The 15,000-nt window shown below is 33.8% G+C and overlaps 1 protein-coding gene across 1 annotated transcript in view; it reads right to left on the bottom strand.

Moving 5' to 3' along the window:
* The window catches only part of LOC144437037 (neuronal acetylcholine receptor subunit alpha-10-like), a 19,463-nt gene extending 6,495 nt beyond the window's left edge, over positions 1-12,968 (bottom strand). The window contains exons 1-3 of the mRNA XM_078125905.1: positions 12,959-12,968; positions 6,983-7,122; positions 3,597-3,641 (exon numbers count right to left, since the gene is read on the bottom strand). Coding sequence (XP_077982031.1) covers positions 3,597-3,641; positions 6,983-7,122; positions 12,959-12,968 — 195 coding nt within the window. The remainder of the gene's footprint in view (positions 1-3,596; positions 3,642-6,982; positions 7,123-12,958) is intronic.
* Positions 12,969-15,000: the final 2,032 nt, after the last annotated feature.

Genomic DNA, 15,000 nt, shown 5'->3' with positions numbered 1-15,000 from the left:
CAAATTCTAACCTGCATGATGTCACGTTTAAATTCTTGCATGACATAGTTTCAATTATGTTTTCGTCACGGTCTATGCTTTTAGGATTTTCTTATTTTGTTTTTCTCTATGTTTGATTGAAGTTGTGTTCCTGGACCATTAACCACTAAGCTCTCGGATTAGTAGTTTATCTATTCGACGGTTCAGATGAGTTCGCTTGGTTTGGATGTCTGTGCTCTGAATTGATCAAATAACTCAGAACTTAACAATATTAACAATTCTTTGTTGTTGCATCATGAATTTATATGTACCTTCAGTGCCTGTAAACAAAGTGCTCGACATTGAAATGTATTTCGCATGTAGTAACCTTCTAGATTGTTCACTTGCAGTGTCTGTAAACAAAGTGCTCGACATTGAAATGCATTTCGCATGTAGTAACATTCTAAATTGTTCACTTGTAGTGACGATGACGTGTTGGACGATTACGTAAACAAATTGTCAAATGTTGTGGCATAATGTAGAATATTTTGAATTGTCTATACCTGGTATGCCAGATAGATCGAGTTCCATGGTAGTTGAATTGTCTATACCTGGTATGCCAGATAGATTGAGTTCCATGGTCGTTGAATTGTCTATACCTGGTATGCCAGATAGATCGAGTTCCATGGTAGTTGTATATCGTTTTATTCGTTTATTCATTTGTTCGTCACACAATAAATAATATACATACAACAACAAAAATCCAATTCACACAATCACAAGATAAGAAAGAAAGAGAGCTATGTTATGTTCTGAAACTGTGTGACTGGGGACCGGCAAATAGGACAAGCAGAGCTAGTCAGTGACCAGTCCCCTTATTGAGAGGTTACGTGTTAGGCAATCAAACGGAATTCATATCTACTAGTGACGATATAGGCAGCATGAATGGGCGAGATCAACTGTTCAATGTAGGATAAAAAAACTAAATTCTTTTAGTTAGGCCGCAGACCCCCCCCCCCCCCCAACTAAATTGACCAAAATTGAAAATGTTTAGACAACACAATCAATTTCAAATCAGTATGTAGTAGCATATAGTGCTATGAATACAACGCCAGAATGTAGCCAGGAAAAAATAGTTCTTCTGTTGACACTTTACTTTATTTTAGCGCCATGCGTTTATTATAATAGTGAAAATTCATCTATTTCTTCATTTGACGACATTTTCAAGAAATACCTGTCTTTAGGTGTACAAACACATAGATTAAAAGTAAAATCGTTTTGTACGATGGGAACTAAAATGGCTAAAATCCCACCCAACCCCACCCCACCCCCCCCCCCCCCCACCCCGAAAATAAAAATATAGTTATTTATCCTACATTGAACTATTGATCTCACCCCTAACGCTAGTTGTTTTCACGCTGTCAGTTATTGACAATTATAGCTATAACATTGAAGCCACTATGGACGAACTATACCTTGAAACAAGACTTATAGTGGGCAACCCATGTATGTCTGTGTATAAGTTGAAGAAGAAAAGAAAGCTTTAAATCCCCTGAAATCCAGTCTACACCTGTCACGTTGATGTCTGTGACCACTTAAGACTTGGCTAGAGATCACACTACGTGCTTGGCGTATTAAGGCTACTGAACATTACGAGTCAGTGAGACGAAGGTCTCAAGTGAATGAAGAAGTAACCATGAACAGAATGTTTCATAAGTAGTCATTGATTAATATTAAGTGTATATATGTTCCCACTTTATTTACAATCAAGTTTGAAAAACATGACATAATATTTACATCCGTACGTGTAAGATAACTATCTTCAAAACCTGTTCACGTTTTATCATTCGTTTATCTAATTGTAAATTCAAGCGGCTTCTTAGTCAAATAAATATTTGATAGGTAGCTTTGCACAGATATGACATTGTAATTACAAACATATCATGCTACTTTGCAGCAAGTGAAATAAATTATTCGAGTGCATGGGAGCAGACATTGGTTCGTCGAAGCAGGAAACAGACTCAGTTAAATTTCAGCCCATGGCAATATACCAGAGGACACCTATTTGGTTCTATGGTTTTGAAAACTAGTACAGCAACGTGTGCCCTCTCTTTCAATAAAGAACAGCATTGCAATTTGGTATAATGCAGCTTGTCATCCTTGCAAAAACCAAATTATTCAAAGCTTATAGTATCAAAAGACGAAATAACTAGGATAATCGAATGTATTAAATTTTCTGCAATCGAAAAACTCCCATTAGTGGAAAGACTCCTTGAAGTCCTATATTTTATATCCTGAAAGTAAGTACAACCGCTCTTTCAATGACAAAATAGCAAAGTGCCTATATCAAACGTTGCATAGTTTTTAACTGCGGGATATTAAAAGGACCAAATGGGTATTTGACTTATGGCCTATGCAGTTTTGTAAATTTCAGAATGGTTATGTTAGATGCACTTTGTCCGGATTGTCACTACATGTATTATACATACCGAGTAAGCATTACATACGGTTGCTAATTGGTATTTCCTATTATTACTCATTGAAGTGGAATGATTATGTTGTTATTGTACAACACCAATAGTGAAGTTTGTCTTGTGTGGCTGAAAGAATGGTATGGTAAGCACTGACTGTATTTAGGACGGATTTATGAAATTATTGTAAACCATGTAAGATTTGATTAACTTATCTAAAGACTGCATAGGTGTATGTTATATGAAAACAATAGACCGACGAACGAGTACGACTATGTGAGGATGAAACAATTGAATAAACTTCGTGTTTGTTCGGTAGGATGAATACTGCAGCCATAGCGATTGACATCCTTTACATTAAAAGTTAAAACTTGCCAACATTCATTATATACGCAAGACCGCGGATTAACGCAAGTGTATTTTCCGCATTATTAAGTCGACGAAATTTGACCTTCAAGCATATCATTAGTATACTGAACAAACAAATTACATAGTGTCGTTGTTGTAATTGCATTTCAGGGAACACACAATTATCTGTATAATTTTGCAGTCATCTAAATATTACATAGAAAACGTATATTGAGATTGACTGGTGGGCATTTTCCTCGTAAAACCTGCTTTATGTGACAAACCAGTAAATATCTCAACATTAATCCGGGGTATTAGATGCAGCGAAACATTCAACATCCGTAACAGCTGTGCTGTTATTTCTGCTTTAAGAAAACATGATCTTAATTCATTCTGACACATTAAAAGAATGGGCATTCTCGCTAATTAATTGAATTGATTTGGACTTGCACTTCAAAGATACCGCATATTGTAAACGTGTAAGATGGGTCCACATACGCGTTAAGACAGTCACCATGAACAAACATCATGTGCAAAAATGGAGGATTAAATTGAGTTCTGTCTCAAAAGGTGACAAGGCAATTTCTTTTAAAATACTCGGACGTGGTTGATGAAATGGGGAGTGGAGACAAATCATTCAATCATTGAATGGTTGTTGGTATGGGAACTTTAAACTTCGGACAAAGTAGTTGGAATAGTGCGTCATAGACAAACACCAAAGCTCCCGTACCTTTAATGACTTATTATCAGTAGTTGGCATATAATCATCACCTGTAACAGGTGTTCAACACAAAGTACGTAGATACTAAGTTAACTTACCAGAGTTAGCCATGAATTCACCTTTAGCGTCTGTTGTTTTTCGTCCTGAAACAAAGCATACATCCAAACTTTAACATACCAAACACGTTAAAGCCTGACACACTGTATTTAGGGTGTAATTACATAGAGTTACAGAAACCAAATCATTACAGGGTTAAGAAACTCATTGTTTTACGTACACGTCGCATAACGGTACACTACAAAGTCAGAAAATAACGAGTTGGTGTCTCTATACACTTATTCCCTGTGTTGTTTCATCAATGTTTCCTACTAGAATGGCGACAGCTTGACTCCCAATCCTGCATTTCTAATGGATAAAGGTATACTTCGGGGAATTTAGTCTGTTTGAATATATAGAATGTGATTACAATTAAAAGCACTCACGGCTTTCGAAAATGATATTATCCAGACCTTAAACATTAAAATACCTTTTATATATACAGACATGCAATTTGTGTTTTCACAACCATTACATCATCTCACGGATTATCATAATATAGTTTGATTCCCAATGTGCTAGTTTTTAGTTGATTCAAAATAAGGGAGCGATCTAATTTCGTGTGGTTAAGTAGTCGCTGTGATACAAAATTCATATATAAATCACTCCGATCGTTAAAGCCCTTATGACTTATTAAAATGTTCCACATATTTAAGTTGTTTACATGACCTCAATGATATAATGAAAACGTCGTAAATCACATCATGTGTGTATTCGAACATGATCTGATTTCAATTTATGCAATGCTTCATGTGATTGAGATATGTTACTTCTATTGATCATTATCACTCCACGTGACTGTAATCTACTGTTGTCGATTTATTATTGTCAATTTGCAATTTCTCAGATGTGTTGTCATTGATTACTATGTTATTCTATGTGAATTCAGATGCTGTCACTGACATTCTATGTTGATTCAGATGCTGTCACTGACATTCCATGTTGATTCAGATGCTGTCACTGACATTCTATGTGGATGCAGATGCTGTCACTGACATTCTATGTGAATTCAGATGCTGTCACTAACATTCCATGTGGATTCAGATGCTGTCACTGACATTCTATGTGGATTCAGATGCTGTAACTGTAATTCTATGTGAATTGAGATGCTGTCACTGACATTCTATGTTGATTCAGATGCTCTCACTCACTGACATTCTGTGTTGATTCAGATGCTCTCACTGACATTCTATGTGAATTCAGATGCTGTCACTGACATTCCGTGTGAATTCAGATGGTGTCACTGACATTCCATGTGGATGCAGATGCTGTCACTGACATTCTATGTGAATTCAGATGCTGTCACTAACATTCCATGTGGATTCAGATGCTGTCACTGACATTCTATGTGAATTCAGATGCTGTCACTAACATTCCATGTTGATTCAGATGCTGTCACTGACATTCTATGTTGATTCAGATGCTGTCATTCACATTCTATGCTGATTCAGATGCTGTCACTGACATTCTATGTGATTTCAGATGCTATCAATGACATTCTATGTGATTTCAGATGCTGTCACTGACATTCTATGTGGATCCAATATGCTGTCATTGACATTCTATGTGGATTGAATATGCTGTCATTGATCAATATGGCTTCCTATTTGAATGAAATGTGTTGTTATTGATCAATACGCCATTCCATGTGAATCGAATGTATTGTCATTGATAATTAACTACGCCATTCCATGTGATCGAATGTGTTGTCATTGATTAATATGGCATTCTACTTGAATATACAATGGTGTCATTGATCAGTAGGATATGCTATGTAATTCGATGTGCTGTCATTGATCAATATGATATTCTATGTATCTTCAATGTGTCATTGATCAATATACAATTCTAAATGATTCAGGTATTTTGCAAATTTCATATTCACCGTAATTCAATTCCATTCGACAGCTAATTTACATAATAAAAAGTACGGTTTACTTTTTTTTAAGCCAAACGATACTGAATCAGATATATATTCATGGTAATGTCTACTCATCCTGTATATAATTCTGTCTGCCTTCAAAGTGTATATTAGCGAAATCCTTATGTCTGTTATGTTTAGGGTACATTATACGTTCAAGAAGCCTGCATGTACGTCTAACAAAGTGGTTAATGATGTAGCTATGTTGAATGCAAAGCATAATGAGTTATTCAGGATAATTAATGGCAAATGAAATACATTGTGAAGTATTGAGGTAAATGATAAGATATAATAAGTCTATAATCTGATGGAATCAGACTATGTCGGCGAGACTTTGAAGTAGAAAAAAAAGTTTTATTCATGCATTATGTCAACTTACGATCTAATGGTGCAAAATCAAAGTATTAATTGTCTATGGAATACATGGATTTCTCAGTGGCTTTGATATTCATTTTACCTGATCTACTTATATCCCTGTAGGACGTATTAGCTGGCTTCTTGCTCATGTGATGATGGATTGATTGAGTAACTCAGCACTTAAGGAAGAAAAGCACACACGGTAAATTGATTCAATTACACACCATAACATGTGCGCTTATCTTATCGTATCCGATATATGGATATGGTAGACTTTGGGGTCTTGACAGACATCTGTTTTATAAATTATTAATATACACCTCCAAATCCAATAAATGTTTAACATCTAAATTAAACTGGTGTTGATTTGAAGTTTATTTTTTTACAGAATATCCCTAGTAACATATCTATACGAGCCGAAGAAGTAAATTAAACATAGATAGATACTAGAAAGTCTATCTTAATCAATTGTACAATTATTTTGAACACTGTTTACAATTACCTTAATTAATTGAAAACATAAATCAAAATTATCACTTCGTTCTACTTTTACGTATTAGATATTATATATAATTGCATGTGGCATTTCAAGGGATGTATTTTTTTAACGTTATTTCATTTTTAACATCTTTTATCACGACGAGCAAATGTACTTGGGTATTATGTATATGCAGTGTTATGCATGTATATCGTTGAGCTCAGGACTAAAGCTGACAATGTCATAGTTAACTTTCAATCAGAAGTATAATAAGATCAATTGAACACTTATTTTACCAACCTATGTTAAAGTATTACAAGACGAAAAATCGAATATGTAGTCATGCAGAAATACTACTTGACAAATACCTTAAAAACACTCAGAACACTTCAGATTCCAACATACATACTTGTGAATTTGCTCACTTCCAGGCTTTATATTGGCAAGTGTTTACTAGTGCAGATCAACCCTTAAATCTTATTCAACAGTATATATGTATTAAAAATGATTTGATAACATTGAATAGTACATATGATACAAATGGGTCTATCCATTTGACATGAAATATGAATTATGGCATAATTGCATATTGATTGTAGAAGACTAGTCTGTTTTTGTTTACTAATACCTACCATAATGAGAATCTTCGCAACGAAGAAACGTAACGTGACGGTGGTAACTGTGTTCTTTTCTATGACTGGTCTGACATCTGATGTATAGGATCGGAAGAGGTCCTTCATCAGGCTATAATGTTCATTAGTACAATACGTTTCTGTGTAGAAGGAATGACAGACAATTTAAGTTAGACAGTGTTACTCAAAATCATTTAAATGTTCCCTAAAATTAGAACAGTTTTTCCTTGGATATATATCACCATAGAGAATACAAATTTAATTGCAAAAGTTCTTATAACTCTCTCTCCAATCTCATTTGACTGAAATAAATGATGAAAAAGTCTATTTTTGTTTAAAACGATAAAGGTTTGCCATTTCATATTATAGCCAGAGGCAGATTTGACATTTAAACTTCGAAAGAATATTAAAGTTATAGTAGGTATCAATCACGTTTATAATTTGTCAAGTAAAATAACACTTGGGGGAGTAATGACAATTGATGTTATCACTCAATCTTACACGGAAGGCTATGTGTTTGGTAATAAAAGTCAATTTAATTTTATATATCCTGGTCAGAATGTGAAAGATAGATGATATTATGATTGGAACTCTCAACACAATTCACTGTGGTTGTTATCTTTCCACATGTAATTTATAATGGATTACTTTGAAATGAATACGTCACAGTAAAGATCAATTTGTATGTCCAACTGTAAAGCATGTTATTATAAGCATTTACTGAAAGGGAACATTGTGCTGATACATTCGTCCAGTATATCGGAATATTTTCAAATGTTTCACCAGTACTATATTCTGCATGATCCTTGAATGAATTGTAAAATAATCAGTACAAATAAGTTTTTAATAGAAGAAAATGTTTAGATCTCACTGTACATAATCATATTTCATTTTTAATTCTGTATACCAATAAGCTTAACTGGAGGAAATACGTGTATACAATTACATAAAATAAGTCAGTAAATTATTGTTATAGGATTTCCGCCTTAGGTTAATTATTTAGACTGTCATTTCTTCTGTAATCTCATAAAAGATAATTTAAAATGAAAATTTTCTAGGATGTCAATTTAGTACGAATAATTTCATGAAAATTTAAACTATGATATATACAAGAACAGTTTTATGGCGTAAAATGATATATTTTTGCTTAAAGAAATTACATACAGTATATTGCGGTAAGGTTATTTTGGCTTAAAGAAATGGCATACAGTACATTGCGGTAAGGTTAGAATCTGACATATCTCTAGTACTTTGAGTCTCATTTCCTGTATATAGATCGTTAAAGCTACAATTCAAAACACGTATACTAAATTGACTACACTCTGCCAGTAAATAATTTACAATGATATCACACGGTGATTCATGGCAATGTACAATAGTGAATGCGATGAATGGCAGGTGCAAAGTAATTACATGCATGGTCTTTTCCTGTCATGTCGTTGAAAGCTTATGAATTACGAATGATAAACATACATATAATTTTAATTCGTCTTGTTTTTGAACTTGATTTTGATTTCAAGGTAAACAAATGTCGTTAAATTTCTATCGACAAAGTCTCTTCATTTTGTTAGAGTCAACTAACATTGGTATTTCATTACATAAATGTCCAAGTGAAAGTAATTTATTTGAAAATGGAAAATAATGCATAGTATGTTCTTTTGACAAATGTTACATACAGTTGAGGCAGTGTTTTGTTAATTTGTATCAGAACTGAATAGGCTTAATTAGTTTTCTCTCAATTTTTGGAATTTCCCCTGTTCTTCATTGAAGTTCATAAAATTCTTCTAAACCAAGCTTGTAAGCTACAAACACAATGGCGATACATATGACCCTTTAAATACATCTGATTGCCCATAATTATACACCGGAAAGCATAAAAAACATATACATCTAGCCATCGTGTTGGTTCGTATTGTACCATGTAATACATTAATGACAACGACTAAGAAAATATCATTCTTTATTTCATTAGTTATAATCATAACCCCTCATATTAAAAATATAATAAGGACGACCATGGTCAAAATAGAGGGGATATCAAAATGAAGAGGGTAATTGTTACATGTAAGTCGCTAGGAAACGATTTGCCCTGGAATTTGTATGAAACTTTATGAACATTATATCATTACGATATGCAAGGACGTTACTATCTGTCTTGATTGATTGATTGATTGATTGATTGATTGATTGATTGATTGATTGATTGATTGATTGATTGATTGATTGATTGATTGATTGATTGATTGATTGATTGATTGATTGATTGATTGATTGATTGATTGATTGATTGATTGATTGATTGATTGATTGATTGATTGATATCCTATGGATATGATAATATTTGACAGAAAGATATCTATTGAATTCTTTTTTATTTTAATACTTCATGATAAGTTAGCAAGGAAAACCATGTGGCGAAATATTAGGTTTGCCTAATGTAACTGTAACTTTCCGTTCTTTACAAGGAATTTCATTCACCTTAAGCAGGCTTGATGTAGTTAGCCCTTACTATATGTAGTGAAGTTTTATGTTGCAAATGAAAAAGAAGCAATAACCAATATCCAAAGCATCCCAGAGATATATCATTGACGTTAAGCCAAACACTTCAATTGAGAAATAATACATGGGACAGTGGCGAAGGTTTTCAGGAGCACATGATAAAGTATTATCGATGTTAATGGACTGTATGCTCCAACAAACTACATTTTGTGTCTGTTCTGATCTCACATTTAAAATCACTCAACAGTAAAGTGAGTAAGTTACATAGACTTCCCTTGTTACCAACCAAGAACTAGAACTTTCTATTATGAATGTATTTGAACTAGAACTTTCTATTAGGAATGTATTTGAACTCAAAGTTATCAATTGTAATTAGATCATAGATCTTCTGAAACCCAGGTCAATTATAAACTAATGTTCTGTCCTAGGATTTATGGTAATTAATTTGTAAAGTAAATTACGTCGTCGACGATTGCTACAATGTATGAAATAACACACTTGAGTAAAGTCCTCACGTTCTCGACAATACTTCAAGGCAGGTATATTCCAATGAAAGTGCATACGACTGATAAAACCCTTTAACATTGACTGTAAACACCTAATGGCGATTATCTTGTTCTGTTATTTTTTTTACAAAGACGCCATGTGAGGTATTAAGCCTATAAATAAGGAAAGGTTCCCTTTAATTGTCGCTCATCAAAGGTAATAAAGTTGTATTTTGATTGCTCCACTAAGCGGACAATGACGCAAGATGAGATTACTATCAAGACTATCATAATCAACCAAACTGCTCGTCGATAGCTTCAAATCCAGGCTACCACAAGAATAATTATGACTATGGGACTATGGTGTATTTCATCGATTTCGTACTTCTAATCAAACGCCAAACATGACTACGTGTAACCTAGCAACGATTTGTTTTCCTTCAATAAAATTATATTGCATAGATTGTAATGCGTTCATTCTAATACATGTTAATAATAATCTCGTGCGTATGAAAAGAGAGAAGATAAAACCTTCCATAAAATGCTACTCATCGAGTTCCTTTGACATTAATGTGATAAGATCAGTCAGTTAACCATGTAACAACTGTTACAAATATTCTAATAGTGTGTTTCTAATATTGTTATAACTGTCTGTCGTTCGTCGAATGGCGTGTGAGTAGTAAAAGACGACTTGGTTATATCCTCATTTCAATGAAATGTAAATGGCCAATAAATGCACTAAGTCTACACACGTGACAAGCACTCATAACGGCGACACGTACCCCATGTGTAACATACATCACAAATTTAAAGGACACGCCATTGGAATGTTTACCAAAAAATTAAACATTTTTTTATATACAAAGTCGGACCTTTTTCACGTGTAACATTTATCATTACAAAGGTTCGATTATAGGCCCAGCGCATTGAATTGTTAATGATTTGTCTTAAAAAGTTAATATTAGATGTAAGAAGAAAATAATTGTGTTCAAATAACTGTATTTCAAACGTTAGGTTTCTTTAAAATTTAAGCTGTCATGAATCTGTTAGATTGTCTACAAATCTACTTTCATAAAAAAAAAAAGTCTTTTATGAACAAATTAACACGAAAGTATATTGCGGACTGGTACAGAGATAACTACTGTTTTATATAGCCCTAGTATATCAGGACGTGCGCTCAAGACGGAAACGTTTTTGATATACCTTTATACATTCACATAAATGTAACACCCTTACATTTACTGGTGATTTACCCAATACATTCAGATTAAGGTACCACCCCTGGACTTACATTTACTGATGATTTACCACATAAGTTCACATTACGGCACCACCCTTTGACTTACAATTACTGGTGATTTACCCCATACGTTCACATAAAGGTAACACTCTTTCATTTACCGATGATTTACAAAATTCACAAAAAAGTAAGACCCTTAAACTTACTGGTAATTTACCACATAAGTTCGCATTAAGGTACCACACCTGAACTTAATGTAAGTAATTTTGATAAGAGTCAATTAAATCTGCCATCGAAAGACATGGATTAGTTTGCAATAATGACTAAATGGATTAACGCCTAAGACAATGTTAATTTGCCCCCCCCCACATATACAGTGACACATACACAGACACAGACACAGACACACACACACACTCACACACACACACACACACACACACACACACACACACACACACACACTTACGTGTCGTATAACAATAGCTATATGCGTCAATATAGTTGTTTTGATTCACTCTACTGACAACATTCCGTCTCGAAGGTTTTTACGTGCGTTACATATTGAATTCATGTGACAGAAGGAACAACAGCAGTACATTATTTGTGTGTACAATTTCCATTTACAGTTGTTAAATCAATCATATTCATTTGAAATATCGGTCCGTGTATAGTGAGCATGATGTACCGTTGTCTCGTTTGGTTCAGTACGCAACTGCAGTTAAGTATTTATAGTTTTATATTTAATTTCCTCCTGTAAGAATTTCACAGGCTTCACGTACAATAACGTATATAAAGATTTATCAAGACATGAGATTGTCCCTGTAACAGGTAGCAGCAACTATTGAGAAGTAATACAGTTCATGTAACTGATGTAAGCAACTAGCAAGTTACTGTTTTTTGAAGGACAGGTGGTGTCACACATGTAAGCATCCGGTGAGTCGTAATGTTGTCATTGTAACCCATATGGACATCGGCATACGCACATTAAGACGATGCCGCAAATTGTATGACAACCTACATTATTTTATAGATTAAAGTACAGGTATTCGGTAATACAACATCAACAGTTTGTATCCCTTATCAGAAATAGCATTAATCGCATGTTGACACTTGTGAATATTTCACATCAATCGTGTCTGGTTTGGTTGTAATAATAGACTAGTGACATCAGTACTACGCTTTAATTATGTTTTCTCTTACCACATATTGGAAGGTTAATGGAAGCCTTCATTCACTCTGTCATTGCTACAATAGTGGTGCACCTAATTTACGAAAATTCTCATTTGCAAAATATACCATCATTCTTCAGTCCTTATCTGATCTGGGTTACTGAGTGTATACACTGACGTCACAATCTTTCAGTGCTGACCAAACGTAATCAAGACATGGACTATATATTGATTACATTCTACGTTTTCAATATCTGGCCAAATTATCAATCCTTAGAAGTCTAGAACAAAGGCCTCGGTGATTACAATGCATATATTGCTTTATTCTTATATGAACTTCATTTTTGTGACTGTTTTTACATCACAGCATTAGGTCACTGCATAGTGGCGACGATATATAATTTCCGAATTTGATTGATTAATAAAGTATAAATTATTAACATTGGAGAGACTGTCTCCTGTTGCCAATGTTACAAGTATTTAAGATCATGCATTCAAAAGAGCATCTAGAATGTAAGGTTGACATCAATACATAATTTGACTTATCAGTTGTACAACATCCATGAAATGCAGGACCTACCTTTGAACATCACTAAACACAAGATAAATACCAGCCAGCGCAGGTGATGAACACACGGAAACATTCCTGGAAACTTCTCAGTCAGAGTTCAAGTCGTGACGAATGGACTGTGACAACATACACATCTAAGATCGTGTTATAGAAGCACTCTCTCCCTTTACACTACTCCTGACGCAATGCAAAATATAATGTCAATGTTATCGTTATGACGACAAACATGTCGCGTTACTCGTGTATCAAGTCATTACGATTCCGCTGTCGAAATAAGATTTGAACTGGTATACCAAAGGACTCCTTAAGTCAGCACAATTTGTTCAACCTTCAAAAATGGAAGGGTTTCAGATGAACTGATAATGTCGGTTTTCCCTTTCATATACAATATTCTTGGTGTTATCTAACATTTGCCAAACGAATATGCTATTGGATGAAGATCTAGACGTAGAATAGTTGACATTAATTCGGTAAAACAACGTAGAGGACAGTTAGACGCACCTGCTAGCGTCAGGCTGATTATAAATGCAAACAGGGGTGTGTGTATGCTAATAAGTTTGTTTCATCAAGTGTCTATGATGAATAATTCATATCGCCAGTTTCCCCAAGACGCTGTCATCATCTATTTCATAACTCTCACTCCATATGGTACACATAATCTCTAATGAACATTTCAGAATGACGTGGACTGAACTCCCGACCTTGGTTAGTTAGTATATTTGATGTAAACAATGTACCGAACAAGAAATCCAGAGGCGTACCGACGTCAAAGGACAATTTTTTTAAAAGTACAATCCATCGACGACAAATGATAGTAGTACTTTATTCACAGTATTTCCGTTGAAAAGAACAAAGTCAAGTACCCTTTCTGTGAAAACGAAAACATTATATATATATTTATATATATGATCGCAACAGCGTGAAACACTGTGTAACGGCTCCTGTGTATCTTACTTGATTTATATATATATATATATATATATATATATATATATATATATATATATATATATATATATATATCCATGATATCTTTTGCCAAATACAACTTAGATCTTAAGACCTTCAGAACCCGAAACTGTTAACAACTATTTATACATTATTGCAATCAAACTGCATATAATTCAGTATGTCCATATGATTTATTAATAAAACCTGCCTCGTCTGTTAAAGACCTCGTGATTTAGAAAGGTTCATAACACACACGCAGCCTGTTTTAGCATTGAATCTTCGATTATGCAAGTTCCAAATATGTTCTCCTAAAAGATCTTCTCCTTCCGATGTAACAAAACTATTTTATTGCACAATATAAAGTTGTTTGTTTATAATTGAAGTCAATGTGCAACACAGCTTTAATTTGGTTCACTTTCAGCAAACTAAAATTTATGTTCTTGAGTATATATTATTTGTTCAACATATTGAACTGCTTGTACGAAAAACAATGCCGTGCAAAAACAAAGTGAGTGATGATTACTTGTGATTGAAATACTGTAAGATTTCCATTATATCTCAGACACAAACTAAAACAGAATGAATGTAAAATAAACAAGATATTCAGCTTGCTGAGTCAGAAAGCTAACTGTCATTGACCTATTGTACAGGTATATCCAAGGGTTACACAGAATCAGGTGTTACTACATATAATGACGCCAAGACTTCCCAGGAGTACAGATCAAACTTGCCCTCATAACCTTTTATTTAATAACAGTTTCTGGTGGAGCTCAATAAAAGGACATTTGAACACAATGTATTCATTCTAAATCGTTAAATGATAATTAACAACAATATATAGTTACCCTACTGTAATTAATTAATTAATTAATTAATTAATGACATCATGTATGCCCTACCATTATCACAAAACCCATCTTATTACTCAAAATTATGATTGTCATGTAAACTAGAAGCCAACACGTTCCCATATATCCACGGGGAAGTTACTAAAAGTGGGTTTTTCCTAAACTAATGGTCATGTTACATAAAGCTTTCTTACATAATTCCATATTGAGTATTGATTATTATGTGATTTTTCCATTTGTTGCTTGGTTACC

The sequence above is a fragment of the Glandiceps talaboti genome, chromosome 6 (genome assembly GCF_964340395.1).
Source record: "Glandiceps talaboti chromosome 6, keGlaTala1.1, whole genome shotgun sequence".
Lineage (NCBI taxonomy): Eukaryota > Metazoa > Hemichordata > Enteropneusta > Spengelidae > Glandiceps > Glandiceps talaboti.
This window is presented reverse-complemented; position numbering and strand designations above follow the sequence as displayed.